At 45.5% G+C, this 15460-nt stretch overlaps 1 protein-coding gene across 1 annotated transcript in view; it reads right to left on the bottom strand.

Moving 5' to 3' along the window:
* The window catches only part of Pdgfc (platelet derived growth factor C), a 142302-nt gene extending 131306 nt beyond the window's left edge, over window positions 1-10996 (bottom strand). The window contains exon 1 of the mRNA XM_050158756.1: window positions 10621-10996. Coding sequence (XP_050014713.1) covers window positions 10621-10738 — 118 coding nt within the window. The 5' untranslated portion in view covers window positions 10739-10996. The remainder of the gene's footprint in view (window positions 1-10620) is intronic.
* Window positions 10997-15460: the final 4464 nt, after the last annotated feature.

The raw sequence follows: 15460 nt of genomic DNA, 5'->3' as shown, positions 1-15460 counted from the left end.
ATTCCCTTTATTTTGTTTAAGAGTGTTTGAATGAGCCCCAGAACCACAAGCTAGTTAAACAAGCCTTGCTTAGATGGACGTGGTCTCATATAATTCACCACTACCGGGGAACTTTGTGGAACGGTGTTTGTAGTTTGGAAACCTGCAGATTCCCACATGCCAGAAGTATTTCCTGTGCTTTGTGCAGTTTTCAATGTTCGGCAGATATAGCCTATGAGGCCCATTTTCCTGGGTTTTTTTTTTTTTTTCCAATGCAAAGTGTGGCATTTGCACTTCTTCCAGAAGGCCTGCACCTCCAAGGCTTTTGCTGTGGCGGGCTAACCATTCAGAACAGGCTGCAGAGGAACACTGCAAGGGAAATGGGAAATCCAGACAAGCTAATGGGTTCCCTAAGATGTAAATGCAGGCTGTAGAAGGAAATCATTTTTTAAAGCAGTTAGCTTAATGGGGTGCCCAACTGATGCCTATTAAAAGTTATCGGTGCAGATTAAAAATAAATTTCCACCAGGAAAGAAAAACTGCTTTTAAGAAGCAGAGAGATTATTTAATTCCTTATTCCATGTGCTTAATCACGCCTTTAAACCTCAAGTCTGCAAATATCCTCAAGAAAACAGAAATGAAAGTTGCTCTTTAGTGGTTTAGTATCACCAGTTAAGTTTCTAGAGGAGCTCGCGATATCCTGGCCACATTTCAACGTGGAAGGCTATGCTAGTCTTAAATGGCTGCTTCGTGTGCAAATGGCTAAGACAAGTTTGACCACAATGACCCACACAGAGAACGATGCTGTTGCCATGATATCTATATCTCTAATGGATAGAAATTGCATCAGACGCCATGAAAATGTCCCCTGTGCTATGACATGTGGTCTGGGTACGGTGAGGCTCTCCACGGGCCTATGGAGTGCCAGCAACAGCACACTGAACTGTATGCAGAGTTTGAGACACCGTTCCACCCAATTTAGTTGGTTATAATTATTATTGTTGTTGTTCTTTTGTTATCAACCTGGACAGCTCGGCCCCCAGGTCTCATTCCTTCAACTATGTATGTACAGATCCATGCTTTTCAAATATATCCAATTTCAATCTCTTTACGTATCTACAAAACTGCTATAATAAATTCAGATTTAATTATTAGTGAAACTATTTTTATTGTTATTGATCAGAACTGGAGCCTTATACATGCTAAGTGTGTTCTTCAGTGATCTGATGGCAGGTCACACTTTACCAAGCATTGCTGTAGATTTATGGTGTCTCCCAAGTTCTTAAACAATGTGACCCTCAACCCCCGTAATCATGTCTAGGTTTAAAATAGGACAAGTTAAGAAATACATACTTTGAATTGTGCCAGTTTTCTAAATTGAGTGAGAAAGCAAGCACCCACCGATAAAACAGTTTAAAATTCTGGCATGATTGGCACACACCTTTGATTCTAGCATTTGGAAGGCAGAGGAGAAAGATCTTTGAGGACACCCTGGTCTACATAGTAAGTGCCAAGACAGCAAGGACTATGTAGAAAGATGCTGTTTCACAAAAGAAAAAAGAAAGAAAAGAAAGAAAGAAATATGGAAGGAAGAAAGGAAGGAAGGAAGGAAAATATTTCTTTCATCTCATCTGCTCCCGTCTTTGCTCACATCTAAAGCAAATGTACTGATTATAAACTCCCTCAGTTGTTATAGAAAGGGAAATTACAGCACTTTAATGGCTCCCAATTTACATTTCTAATCACCCTAGCTATAGGTGTGACGGTATGGGACATAAGCTGTGATTTATCCCTCAGTAGAGAAAAAAAGATGACTGAAAGACAGACATCCATATAATGAGCCAGGAAAGAAAACAAGAACTGCCAGAAACAGCAGCAGTGTCATAGAAATCCAACTTCTGCTGATGTTTCTCGTCTATTTTGTGATTCAAGGGCAGGTATAGTGGGCAGCTGGGTGAACCTAAGCCAGAGGCCCAGTTCTATCGTACAAACACTGAAGTGCTTGAAACAGCGTCCACCAGGAGCAAGGATTCCTGGGGTGCAACAGCACAGCTGCAAATATTGGCAGCATATCTACAAAGCACACTCACAGTCATTGAGTCATTTCCGGTCCTTACCTATCTTAAGATCCTGTAGGCATTGTGATATATACAGGGGCCAGAGGGAACCTCCACAGAGAACGAACGCAGTTTCTCAGCAAAGGCATCTGTCTCGTAAGGACTAGTATCCTACTGCACTTGACTTCCTCTTCACTTAGAACTAGCAAGGCTGATGTGGTGCTTAAGTAACAGCTTCATTATACCAATGCCTTGTAACAGAAGCTGCCTCTGGTCAACCTCTGGAACCCTCCCCCCCAGCCTCCTTCTGCATGCCATCTACTTCATGAATGAAGTGTGAAAATAGCTCTTTGTTTCCATCAAGGAGGCAATGCAGAATAGTGTGAGCGCACAAGGGCAGGGCTCGGGAGCTGGGAGGGAGATTATGCAGTTTGCTTGTCTAGCCCATTCAGAATATGCTTAACTACTGAAAGAAAAGAAAAATAAAACTCAAGCAACGAGTAATTAACCATGAACACCAAAGCAGAACCCTTTCCCTTCATGCCTGTTTAGAAAAAAAAAAAAAAAAAAAAACAACTAAAAATAGTGGTTTAGAGCTGAAGTATAAACGTGAAGACAATTTGGTCTTTCATTATGTTGACTGTGAATGCTGTAGGAAAACAGCACCAAGACTTCAAATGCAGGCGCTCGGGACGACTTTCTCTATTTCCCACTTTCTAGAGTCTAGACTCTTCTTGTCTTTGTTGTTTTGCTCAGGCTACTCCCGCCTGTAGAATGTTTCCTTTTATCTCAAACACTCATTCCGAATCAAGTCAGCTATGCTTAAAGGAAGGTTTCTTCTTGAACTGGGGGAAATCAGCCATCCAGACTAAGCAACTATTCAAGTGTGGTCCGTCCTCTTCATCCTTATATTGTTGTGGACACAGAACTGATAGCGCGTGAGCTAACGGATGGTTCTGCCAACCTCCTGCAGCAGATTTTCAAGGCCAATAACTGCCCCAGTGATCAGAGAGATGGGGCATGAGGATGGTGAGTTTAAAAAAACGGGCCTAGGCTACAATGGTGAGGTCAAGATCAGCTTGAACTACAAAGAGCAGATGTTTAAAAAGGAGGAAGAAGAGGAGGGGGGGGGGAAGTAACAAGTTCTTCATGTACCCAGCAGAACCCCAGCACCTAGGGGGGCAGAACACATGCTCATTACAAAGCCCTAAAAAAAGCATTCAAGAGCTGTTTCTCAAAGACTAGGCACATGCCTATACAAGGTCTGTCTTGGAGTCAGACTTAAGGAGACTATTTCACCAGCTATGGGAACTCCACTAAGCTACTTGTTTATTTGAGTACCTCAGGGGATGGTTGCAGATGAACTGTGCCCTTTCTGCAAACACAGAACATAAACATGCTCCCTGACAGGCACTTCTGAGAACTCCTAAAGCTTCTCAAAACGAGGGACTTATACAGAGCCCCCAAGAACCATCCCTAGACTGTGGGGTCTGTGTTTTCCTGGTGGCCCTGTTGTCTTCTCAATGTGCAAAAGACACTGCAGCAATGAGAACTCATGACCTTGATAACAGCAATGTACCTTCAGAATTGGGAGGCTGGCTTCCTTCAAGGGAATACAGTACTCCTCAGGAGGTGTTCAGCAACACACCTCATCTCATGGAGAAATTACTCAGCTCAACAGAAAAGGGATGAAGGAAGCCAAGCACAAAAGCATTATCATTTGAAAGTTGGAGGGATTACCACAGGCCATGGAAAAGCAAAATCAGTAAAGCTAGCCTTGGAAGCTACCACCAAGACCAGTGACAACCATAAGTAAGCAATACCACGTCCAGTGGACCAGAATAACATCTGTGATGCCTGAGATCTTAATGGGAAGCAAATTCAACGCCATCACTGTGGGAGACATGAACTTAGAATGCACAAAAATATTATATCTAAGTACTTGGCTTTAGTGTTACAGCTCACCTTTATAAGTTCTAGACCATTTGTGTTAAGATTTAATCATTTCAACAGAAAGTTTCTTAAATTAAACCTATGTTGTCTCAGGTTAAGTCATTGATCTATTGTAGTGAGTTTATTTTCTGGTGTTCTTGGCTTTGTCAAAAACAAAAACAAAGAACTTCTGAATGGGACCAACAGTGTGACAGACATAAAATTTTCTTCCATAGAAGAGCACACTGAGCTTGCTCTAGTTCACCACATGGCTATTCACCAATTCCTATGAAACATTTAGTGAAAAATATTGCTATATAAAAAATTGACATTTTAAAAATACATACATCTCCATTTTTAGAACCAACCTTTCCAAAATTAAGCATCCATTTCATCACAGCCAATTGCTGAACTGAAATATTAATTAAAATAACTCATGAAGCAGTTGACCTGCTTGCTGTGAAACTGAGTTCTAAAGGCAGCCCCTTTAGTCATTTGTCAAACTATCCTATGCTTATACAGCGGAATTATTACAGTATGCATTAGCCAGACAAACTGATGTATGAATTGAATGTGCTCATTATGTAGCTGTTTACTTAAGTGTTCTTGTAGATAATGTTTTGTCTCTTAGATGACCAAAGTACTAAACCTTCTTATAGAAAAAAAATGCTTTGAAAAGTATCTTGTTCTGACAACACAATGCCATTGGCCTATTGGATTCTGATATGAGGAACAATAGATCAACACATTAGCAATTAACTGCTGATAAGCTATCTCATATCTTTACAAAGAATGGCTTTTCTCTAAGGCCTCACCCAGTTTTCTTGTCATAGGATACTAGGGTCTTCCCAGGTCAGACATCATCATCATAGTACTGGTTATTTGAGTCAAAGCACACAATGAAAAGTAGCCTGGTTTTCTGGTTTCTCATCTACTTCCCATTCTCAGCAGTCTTAGCCCACATCAAATCCCCACCCTCAGAAGACACAACATACGCATACATGCAAACAGCACTTTTAAAAAGAGTAGCCCACATCACACCATATCTAGGAAACCTGCCCACTGCTTGGTACCCACTTGGGGTACACTTGGGGATTTGGTATCTTCACTAAAACTGTCAAGTAATATTCCGATCTGTCCCACCATTCGCAAGTTTATCTTTCTGTGGAAAGGACCAAACACTGTGGAGGATAGCTTTAAAGAGGGCCAGCTTCTATAATAGATACCACTGTCTTTCTATATAAAGATGCCTCTCATCCAGACTATTTCAGATATTGGTGGGAACACAGGATTTGCCTCACCCTGATCCAGGGGTTATAGCTCCTACAGAGAACAAATCAGACTAGGCCCAAGCTCCCAAAAGGACTCTGACTCCATAGTAAGATCTGAGAAGAAGAACAGACCCCCCGACTGAAAGAAAAGAGTCAAGGAACAAGAGGAATCTAATAAAGCAGGTCAAGTCCTAACCAGCTAATTATCCTTGATGAGGCACTAAGGTTGGACAGCTGAACTGAAAGGTCAGAAAAACCTGTCCTGGGAGATGCTATGTCTAATATCCACAACAGGAAGGGGTAGCTTAAGCAAAGAAAGAGTGATCAGTATTAGCCGGGGAAGCAGGGACAGTCAACCAGAGCACTGGACCTCCCATGTCCATTCATCTTCTGTCGCGTCCCACCTCGTCCAGCAAGGATGACGCAACACACCGGAGCTCTTCTCGCTGCAGTTTATTCCAGGACTTTATTCACTTTCTCTCTCGCTCTCTTCTCTCTCTCCTCTCTCTCTCTCTTTCTCTTTTTTTCTCTCTCTCCCTTCCTCTCTCCTTTTCCTCTCTCTCTGGGCAAACCTCTTTCCTTTGACCTCTCTCTCCGGGCAAACCTCTCCCAGCCCTTAAGTAGGCATGGGCTGCCAACCCCGAACTGCCAGGTGGGCACTGCCTATAAGTTCACGCATATGCAGGCAGCTGATAATCATTGCGTGATCATAGCATAGGTCAGGCCTTAGCCATCTCAGGAGTTGATTATACATCTCCATCAGGTGTGATTCCATGCAGCTTGCTACAATCTTCTACATGCAACTCTTAAAAGTAAAACCAAAAACCTGCCAGTGAGGTGTACCCCAAAAGAAAACACACCCCCTTCTTCATCCCAGGTCCCTCCAGTGAGTTTAATCTTAGCCAAAGCTGCACCTTAACCTGATCCAGCCCCTCAAAGGCCATTGGCTAAAAGAAATTCCCCATCAAGCCTCTAGACAGATTCATAGGAAAAAGAAAAGGGAGCTAGGCAGTGGTGGCACATGCCTTTAACCCCAGCACTCAGGAGGCAGAGACAGGGGGATCTCTGTGAGTTTGAAACCAGCCTGGTCTACAGAGTGAGTTCCAGGACAGGCTCCAGAGCTACAGAGAGACCCTGTCTTGGGGGAAGAAGGAAAGGGGGAGGGGTCAGATTTTCCCTCACAGGTGAAGTCAGAAGTGGAGATAAATATGTAACACAAAACATTTAATAAGTGAATTTGCAATTATATGAATAGTACAGAGATATTTAGACTACAGTCAAGAGTTACAAATAAATGATCCATCACATTAAAATTAGAATAATCTAATGAAGAAACTTTGATTATGACATGGTATTTTGACACAAAATAAAGCCAATGGGGATTATTCTAGATGTGTTGGAAATACTGGATTTTCAGATGTTTTATATAAATTAACCTCTATCAGATTATCATCAGGATTTTTAAATACAAGGCATGGAAGTTTATAGATAGAGCTGAGACTCTTAACACTTCGGAAGTTACAATCACAAAGGTAGAAGGGGCCATCAGACAGGCAAGAAGGGGCTTTCAGGAAGGCTAATGCACCAACGCAGCTAAGGCTTAGCTGAGTGAGAGAGCTGTACACTCGGGCTGCGACTGGAGAGAAAGCCTAGTTTCGATCCCAGCATCTTTTTTTTCCAGGCGTTAACAAGTTCCCTGAGCATCTGCGGACCTGTACATGTTCCGAACACCTTCTAAATGTAACGTGCAGTAAATCTGAATCAGCACAAACGAAGACTGTTGGTAAAGGACTTTCAAAACCCACCTACTGCGCCTACTGCAGGGAAAGGCCAGGACTCATGGTTACATAAGAGTTCTTTCCCTAGTCAGCTGCCTCGGCTCTCAGACAGAGCAAAACCATAGGAGGAAGTTTCTTCTTAAAGCTCCTAAATAACAAAAATAAATGTTACAAAGGTCACGCACTCTAACTTGCAAGGAAGTCCTTGTAGCCCTCACTCAGACACTGTGTCCTGTTGGACACCTTAAAGACTCTGGTTGGTTTGTGCACAGAAGAAGAGCTCCCAGGTTACACCTAAAGGGGTAAGAGGTGGGCACAGTTTGATTAGGGTACAGGCATGTGGCAGCAGTAAGAAGAAAAAGCCAGCACTAGGGAGGGACCAACAACCTCAAAAGCATTCCTAGTGGACCATTCTGCCCAAGCTCAGTTGCCCAAGAACGATGAAGGCTCCTATAGAAAGAGCATATGCAATGACCAATGCTTTCAAGTGAGCCTCAAAAGAGGCAAACTCTGAGTCAAAATTCAAAGAATGAGGACAGTGAAAAGCAATTTCAGATTATGCGTCAATTAAAATCACTGACACAATTCACACGAAGCGTGACACCAGTGACAGCCTTGGGATTACTATCGATTCGGACTACGATCAGTGCACAGAGTAAGACTTTCCTCTTGTTTCTGAACATATACGTGATTCCTCCTGCTGCAACACAGAGGCCCTCAGGAAGAACTTCGGCACCTCACGATAGACATTCTCACCCCCAAACACTTGTGTCATATCAAGTTTAGCAGTCAGAAACCCTCCAAGTAGGTTAATGGTATTTTTCAGTTCATTTCCTTGAGGAAAATTGAGAAAGCATTGCTTCATACTGGAGCCTTCAGGGTGTGAATTAAGCCTTCAGGGATGAAGAAGGGCTGGGGGTAATGTTAAGTGGTATAGATCTTGTCTCACATGTGTGAGGCCTGGGCTCCGTCAGTAACAGTGAGGGGGAGGTGGAAAAAAAGCATTTCTCATTCAAATAGCAAGAGTTATAATCTTACAATAGGAAACAGAGAAACAAACAAGTAACTACTAACTGGATAAATGACACCAGTCCCTAAGTTTTAGTCATGCCCCCATGCTCCAGTCTAAGTGTGCACGCGCATGTGTGTGTGTGTGTGTGTGTGTGTGTATCCACTATGGAACAGACCTAGCATCCAATTCCCACTTATGACATCAAAATAATACTGTAACTAAGGCCTAGGAATATAAACACATTGGGAGGGGGCCTTGAAAACAGAGCCAAGCTTCTATCATCACAAAACAAAATTAATTTGAACAGTGCCTTGGACCTTTGAAAGGCCTTTACATACAGCACACCAAGTGGACCCCTGGCTTCTGTAGGTGGAATTTTCAGGAGGGTTCACACCTTCAGAGTGCAACAATCATCAAAACAGAAAGAGCAACAGGGCAATCAAAACTCAAACACAACCCAAGTTGAGGCTGAACAATAACCCAAATAAGGAAGTGGCAATTTTGAAAGCCAAAGAGAAGGAAGAAGAAGCGGTTATTCCAGGAAATCTGGTCACATTTCAGAGGGATCTTCTCTCACACCCACCTGTTAGCTTCAAATCCTGCAACCCTGAGGAAGTTGAAAACTCAACCTGAGCATGTGCAGAAAGATAGCTCTATACTGCCCCCTAGTGCTGGCCAGGCCCACCTCTCCTTAGGCTGGAAAGGGTAAGGTGAGTTCCTTTGCTCGCCACTTCCTGCTGCCAACACTCCAAGAGCTAAACATAGCCACATCCTCTGCCCACAGATTAGGAAACGACTGGGCTATTTTTAGCATCACACATCTTAGGAATGAGAAAGAGCCAGCCTCAGATGGCACCAGAAGGTGTGTGGCCTGGCTTACTGAACTCACCTCTCCTGGAGATGTGGAGCAACCCAGCCACTGTAGGCAGCTGAAAGATCCAGGGCTCTCACTGCCAAGTGCTGATAGCACATGGATCACAAGAAAGGACCACAAGGAAAGAGCAAGGCCATGCACAGGTCCTGAGGAGTCTGGGAGATGCTAGGACACGGCAGTAAGAGATGAGGGACCAGGGACAGGGAGAAGAAGAGCCAGCACACTGGTGTCATGAAGAAGGTGATTCAGTAAGAACTGGACATTTATTTTGCAGGATACAGGACAAAGGTTGGTCGGATCTGCTTCCTGCCTAGGTATAGCTGGCACCGTGGCTCCTTTGACCCCTCAGCCCTCTGCAGGCCGTATGATTATAGACGATCGCTAGACTGCCCTTTGATCAGGTTCAGGAGCCTGCAGATGCCACCACATTAGCTAGAAGTAAGGAGCGGGCACAGCGATAAATGTGATACTGTACCCTGGCACAGCGCGGGATAATGAAGAGTACTTATGCATTTTTGGACTTTTTTTTTAAAAAAATGAACACTTTACAGAACTGAAATCCAGATGTGGAGCCTTGAAGCATCCCCTATATAGAGAAAATGCCACTGCCAGTTAGACAATGTTTGCGCTCGATTTTCAACCTGCAAACGCTGTTCACAGACTTCTTACCTGGCTAGTGAGGTTGCCTTGTAAACAGATGACAAAGTAGAAAAACATGTCCATTTCTTTCCAAATAGCGGCACTTGTACACAGGGTGTTTAGTATTCCAGTTTCAGGCAGCCTACATTAGCATTGTGGTTTCGTGTGCAGTATAAAATTTCTATTTACAAAAGAGTCTCAAGAATTACTTCATAATGGCAGATCAAGAGCAAAAGACTTCAGAAACGGCATGATGTAAATCGTATGGGGTTCAGGGGCTAAGCAAATTACACACCCGAAGCTTCCCTGGCCTTATGAAAGAACCCTTTCTCCAGCTCTGTGCAATCCCAGCCCAGGGGAACTCGCATCTGAACGTTTTCTAAACATTTCAGGTACACTTGAAAGCTGAAAGTAATTCTCATTTCCTATGCCGGATTAAGTCGTTTCCAACACACACAAAATAGTCATTCACGAACACACACACACAAAAAAAACCACACCACCAATAGGTGAGGACTTCTGGGCACAAAGGCACATTAAAAAAAAAAAACAGTTCAAGAGAAAAACCATCACTGCTTGCCTTGCAAACGTTCAAGTGGCCTCTTGACCTTTATCTTCTCACCTAATTCTTAATTGGCGCCTGCCTTCCCATAGACAACGTTTCAGTTAAGGACGCTGATGTCTTTCCTGAACTCACTCTACCCACACCCCCGGATACCTGTGCAAAGTCAAACTTGCCACAACTCATTCATATCCTTCTTGAAAGGTGTTCTTTTACTTGTGTCTCTGGCCATATGCCACCCTGCCATGTCTTTTCCAAGCCTTCTCACAGCCCCAGTGTCCTCTCCACGCTGAGGTTGTGGGGCATTCCGGCTCGCGCTGCCCAGTGAGTTTTGGAAGTTGCAAACTCCCTGCTTCCCCACCGCTAAAGTGCACGCGGACTCACAGGACTCCATCTGCAGCGCCAGAGGCGCGACCATCAGCTCCAGGGTTGAAGGAAAGACCCCACACGCCACCGCACAATGCCAACCGGAACGCACGGAGAGAAGCGGGAAGGGGGAAGAGGGGCGAGACTCACCGTTCTGCTCCTTGTCGCTGGAGAGCTGCAACTTGCTGCTCAGGTTGGACTCAGCCCGAGTCCCGGTTCTCTGGCCGGCCAGGGCAGATGTCAGCAGGAGGAGGCCGAGGAGGAGCATTTGGCTGACTGGGGCGAGGGCTCACTCGCGGCGGGCACTGGGGAAGCGGCGAGTCCGAGGCTCAGCCCAGCCTGGGGAAGGCTGCGCTGCAGTGGAAGCGCCTGGCCGGCTCTGGCAGCGGAGAATCGCAGGGTAGTTTCCACATAATCCCATCCAAAACTTTTTCCTAGAGCCCTCTTCTGTGTCTCCAGTTTTTGAAAAGGATCAAAGCAAAACCTGGACCTGAACCAGTTTCCCAAGGTTTAAACAAATCCTGAGCTGTGCCGAAGTGCCGGGGGTGGGGGGGAGGCGAGGGAGGAAAGAGGGGGTGGGGACGCGGAGGAGCGGCGAGGAGTCGTGGCGACTCGCAGGGAGCACCTGTCAGTTTGGGGGGCAGGACGCAGGCGAGGACTCGAGGTCCTGCCGAGCCAGTCTGGAAGCCAGGTCGGCAGCGAGGCAAGCACCTTGGGATCAATGACAAAGCTGCGGAGCGGGGCGGCCGGCGGCGCCCCACCCCCACCTGGGGGGAGGGGACCGTGCCCGGCGAGCGCCGCGCGGGTCCTGGGCGGGCAGGGAGGCCGCGGGGGCTACTCAGGGTCGGCCCCAATCCTCCGCAGAGCCGCCACCTAGCTGCGGTCGGCGGCCGCCGAAGTCCTCCCGGGGACGGTGTACGCTCTGCAGGAAGCCGGGAGACCCAAGGCGGCTCGGAGTCCCGCGCGCTCGGGTGCCTGAGCTGCAGCAAGGTTGGACGCACGGCTGGGGAGCGGTGGCCGCTTTGCACTGACTGCGCTGGGGAAGGCCTGGCGGGCCCGGACGACCGCGTTTGTCCCCTCCCCGTCTCCACCTTCCCCCAGCGGGCGGCGCGCGGGGCGCGGGGCGGGCTGGCGGGCGGGCTCGGGGGGCGCGGGCCGCCAGCTGGCGGGCCAACAGGTGCTGGCGCAGACAGGGGGTGCTGCGGGGCCCGCGGCAGACTGAGCCCACACTGTGGCGAGGAATGCCGCCAGGCGGCCCTGGCTTCCTTTCCCCTGGGGCGCCCCTAACCCCAAATAAGGAGCCCGAGGGCTGCTGAAGGGTGCTGCTAAAGCAGAGAGAGCAAAGTAGGAGAGGACAGCCACTCCTCTTCTGGCTCTCCTTGGCTGAGACTTGTCTTTCATTCCGAAGGGGATCCCCACTCCCAAAGAGCTTTGCCAGGACTCGTGGCCAGAGTTCTGAACTGAAGAAGGGAAGTTGAACTCAGGATCCTTTTAAAATGAATCTTTCTGGTCTGAGACGAATAAAACAAGAGTGAAGTTAGAGTCCAAGTTGTCACATGAATTGAAGCCTTGCGCCACTGGATCCAAATGCACCCTTGTCAGGCAAGGAGCTGGGGTTGGAGCATAGCACTGAGCACTGGAGTCTCCGCTTCAGCAGTTGGGTACTGCATGAGAGTTTCCATGGAATCCAGCACCTACCTGGAGTGTCTGGGGACACCACGTGGCAATTCACATACTCTCCTATGCTGTCCCGGAGCCCCTGGTTGCCCTTAAGCATGAAGTGCTTGGTGCTGAGACCTAAAAGCATTTGTTCTCACGGATTTGTCAGCAGAGCCTGCATTGGGTCCACATGCGATGCATGTGTCTGTGGCGGGATCTAGCATGCTTTCTTTATCAAAAGGCAGAAAATCCTCATGAAAGTGTTGAAGGCACAAGTAAAATTTGAGTCCTAAACAAAAGGATGCAACTTCTTGGGCAATAAAAATAAAAGAAAAGAAAACTAAGATAAGTTTAAATGTTATCTCAAACAAATGCCTTGCAGTCAGGTGTGTCATCAAATCTTTTGTCGATCAATCAGTGCAAGCACTTCAACCACAGAGCCAAGGTAACGCTATTCCTGACAACCAGGCATAATTCAGGACCAGGAACAAACTACGGGTCCAGTCCCTATGCTAAAAAGTCAAGCCTTTCTGTTCTCGGACACAATTGGGCCTAGCACACAGCTCTCTGTGCTAACCAGGTCCCTCCCAGTCCTCTTTCCCTGTCTTCTAACTGGGTACTGGAGAGATTGTTCCTTAGGGTAACTCCTGTTTGGCATCCAGGAAGTCCTAACTTCAATCCCCAGCACCAAATAAATAAAAGTACCACAGTTCACCCTTGAAAACTTTGCAAACATGTCCCATTCATTCATCCTTCTTTGGTTCCTACCTCCACAATGCTGGATATAAAGACAGTAAGTCCCTCGCTTAGACTTTGAGAGTATACAAGTTAATGGTACAAACCTTGTGACTTTGTTCAAGCTAGCAGCTCATCATCTTCGGTGACAAGTCCGTAACTGCACACAGGAATTCCAAAACTATTTTTGTACAGTTTTTGCATGTGCAATCTCCAATTTTAATCAAAAGGAGATACAAAAAAGACATGCCTCCTAAATGGATCTCTTCGCAATCTTTACTGTCCCTTACTGTCCAGTCTTCATAATTTTCTTGGTTGTCAAATCAGGGATTTTTCTAAATGAGCGTCTTGCATTTCTATACAGTTGGCATTCTTGACCACCCACATAGGGTGTGTGTGTGTGTGTGTGTGTGTGTGTGTGTGTGTGTGTGTATGTGCTCAGATTTAATCCATTTGCACTCAAGACTGCAAGGGGTGATGACTAAGCTTTATTTTGTATCTCTTCACATTGGCCAGAACAGTGCCTGGCACACCGGGACCATAAATAAACACGCCGGGCTGACTGACAGGTTTCTTTATTGGACTCACATTCTCTCTGGAATTTCAGAGAAGGTTGTATTTGAAAAGTTACAGACGATCTACAATAGGACTCCACCTCTGTGTTTCACCTCATCCATATTCTACAGAATGATTTGACAATTGCCTTTATAAATAAAACCAGCCAGGTTCTCCTGAGTGACCCCAAGACAAAATCACATCCACATTGGCTGGTTTCTTCTCAGTGTACCCACATGGTTGCTGTTTGAACTGCTCTTGCCCTTGGCAAAGTTCTTTTTAACACTTTGTCCTCTGCTGGTATTTTGTTCCCTTTTGCTTTTAAACTTTCCCCAGGAAAGTAAAACCCTTGCACTGAAAGTCAGTTTTACAAAATCCAGAGTCCTGCAATTACTAAACAATCTATTTTGAATGAATATGGCTTTGTTTTAGCCCAAGGCATTTTCCTTGAGGAATGGTATCCTTGCCGCCAACCAAGAAAAAAATCATTTCAAACATTCTTTGTGGTTTTCATGTTTTTTAAAAAACCGTAGGAAGCTGTGGGCATGGCAATCCTCCTGGATGGATCGGGAGCCAGTGCAACCTATAAATTATGACTGAAAACCGTGGCAGCATGCACTTGACTTCCGGATGGCCATGTGGGGGAGGGGAAGAGGAGTCTCTACGATTTTTTAAAAACTGAAATAAGCCTCCTAACAAGATATCACACCAGTTAATCCTAAAATAACGAGAAGGGAAGATGGGCAGGGACCATGGGAATGTATTTTTCAGCCAGAAAATCAAATAATACAAATTATATTGTCCTTTTTCAGTACACCACACACACACACACACACACACACACACACACACACACACACTATTATTTTATGACATTTCACAGAAATTTTCCTCATTTAGTAGTAGGTAATGGAGCATGAGTTCTCGAAACTCTGAAACTTTTGTTCTACATAAACACCATGCATCTTGTTTCCACCAATGCTAGCAAGCAACAATTATACCCACATATGGAAAACCCTGGGCCCAGGAAATCATTACTAAGCAAAGCAAATGCCGCAGACCACAGAGAAATAAATGTCTGCTCTTGGGGGAAAAATAGCAATAAATAAACGAAGCGCTCAGTCTGAAAGCGTTTCTCGCTTTCATCTCTTTTCTCTGAGCACCCATATGGGTATTAGAAGCTCTCCTTTAGTAATTGATAATAATAATAATGACAGTAAACCATGAGACTGGATTTCCAATCTAGAAATAAGGAAGCACTCGTTCTTCCGTTCTCCTCCCCTGGCCTCAGGTATCACTTTCTTTCAGTACCGTCTGGAAAAGGTTTGCCTTCTATGACAGATGGGAGACACGTTTGCTGAGGCCCTTCTCTCCGAGGAATGAAAACGTGCTCATTTTGACTTTGAAGTTGGGTAACAGAATGAAAGGTGTGTGGAGTTAGATGTGTGTGGTCCGAGACAGGATACACGGGTGACAAGGACAGTTGTTGAAGAGGCCCCCTGTGCCCTTTTTTTTTGCTGAAGAAAAGCTGCTATTTCCTTTTGGAAATCCTAGCGACTATGGCCAGATTTTTGCAAACTCTCAGAAGTGCTTGTCTGACTCAGACTTCAGAGAAAGTGAGCAGTCAGCAGCCAGCCCCAAGAAAGGAGGCCCGCCTGGTGACCTCCCACCCACTGCAACACAAGATAGCTTCACAAGGAGCCGGGAGACCATGCGCTGAGTCTGCCTGTACTGCTAACAAACATCCCTCCCCTCTCCACCTCCTGTTCTTTTTCCTAGGAAATCAATCCTGGATTCCGTCCCAGACCCCTGGCTGGTTTCAAATTCTTTGATTCTTTGAGCGATTATAGATAATGATGGCAATATATTTTCAACCTTGGGTGCTTTTGTTCTAATGACCAGCATAGAGATTTCCTAGCCAGATTCTCAGATGTCTTCATGGCTAGCTAAAAAATTTCTGAATAGATGCTGCTGCTTAAACAAGTCCCATCAAATGTATTATTATTATTATTATTATTATTATTATTATTATTATGCCCGA

Source organism: Alexandromys fortis, unplaced genomic scaffold (assembly GCF_014885135.2).
Source record: "Alexandromys fortis isolate MF-2015 unplaced genomic scaffold, M_Fortis_MF-2015_v1.1 scaffold_102, whole genome shotgun sequence".
Classification (NCBI taxonomy): Eukaryota; Metazoa; Chordata; class Mammalia; order Rodentia; family Cricetidae; genus Alexandromys; species Alexandromys fortis.
Note: the sequence above shows the minus strand (reverse complement) of the source record. Positions and strands in the feature narration are given on the sequence as shown.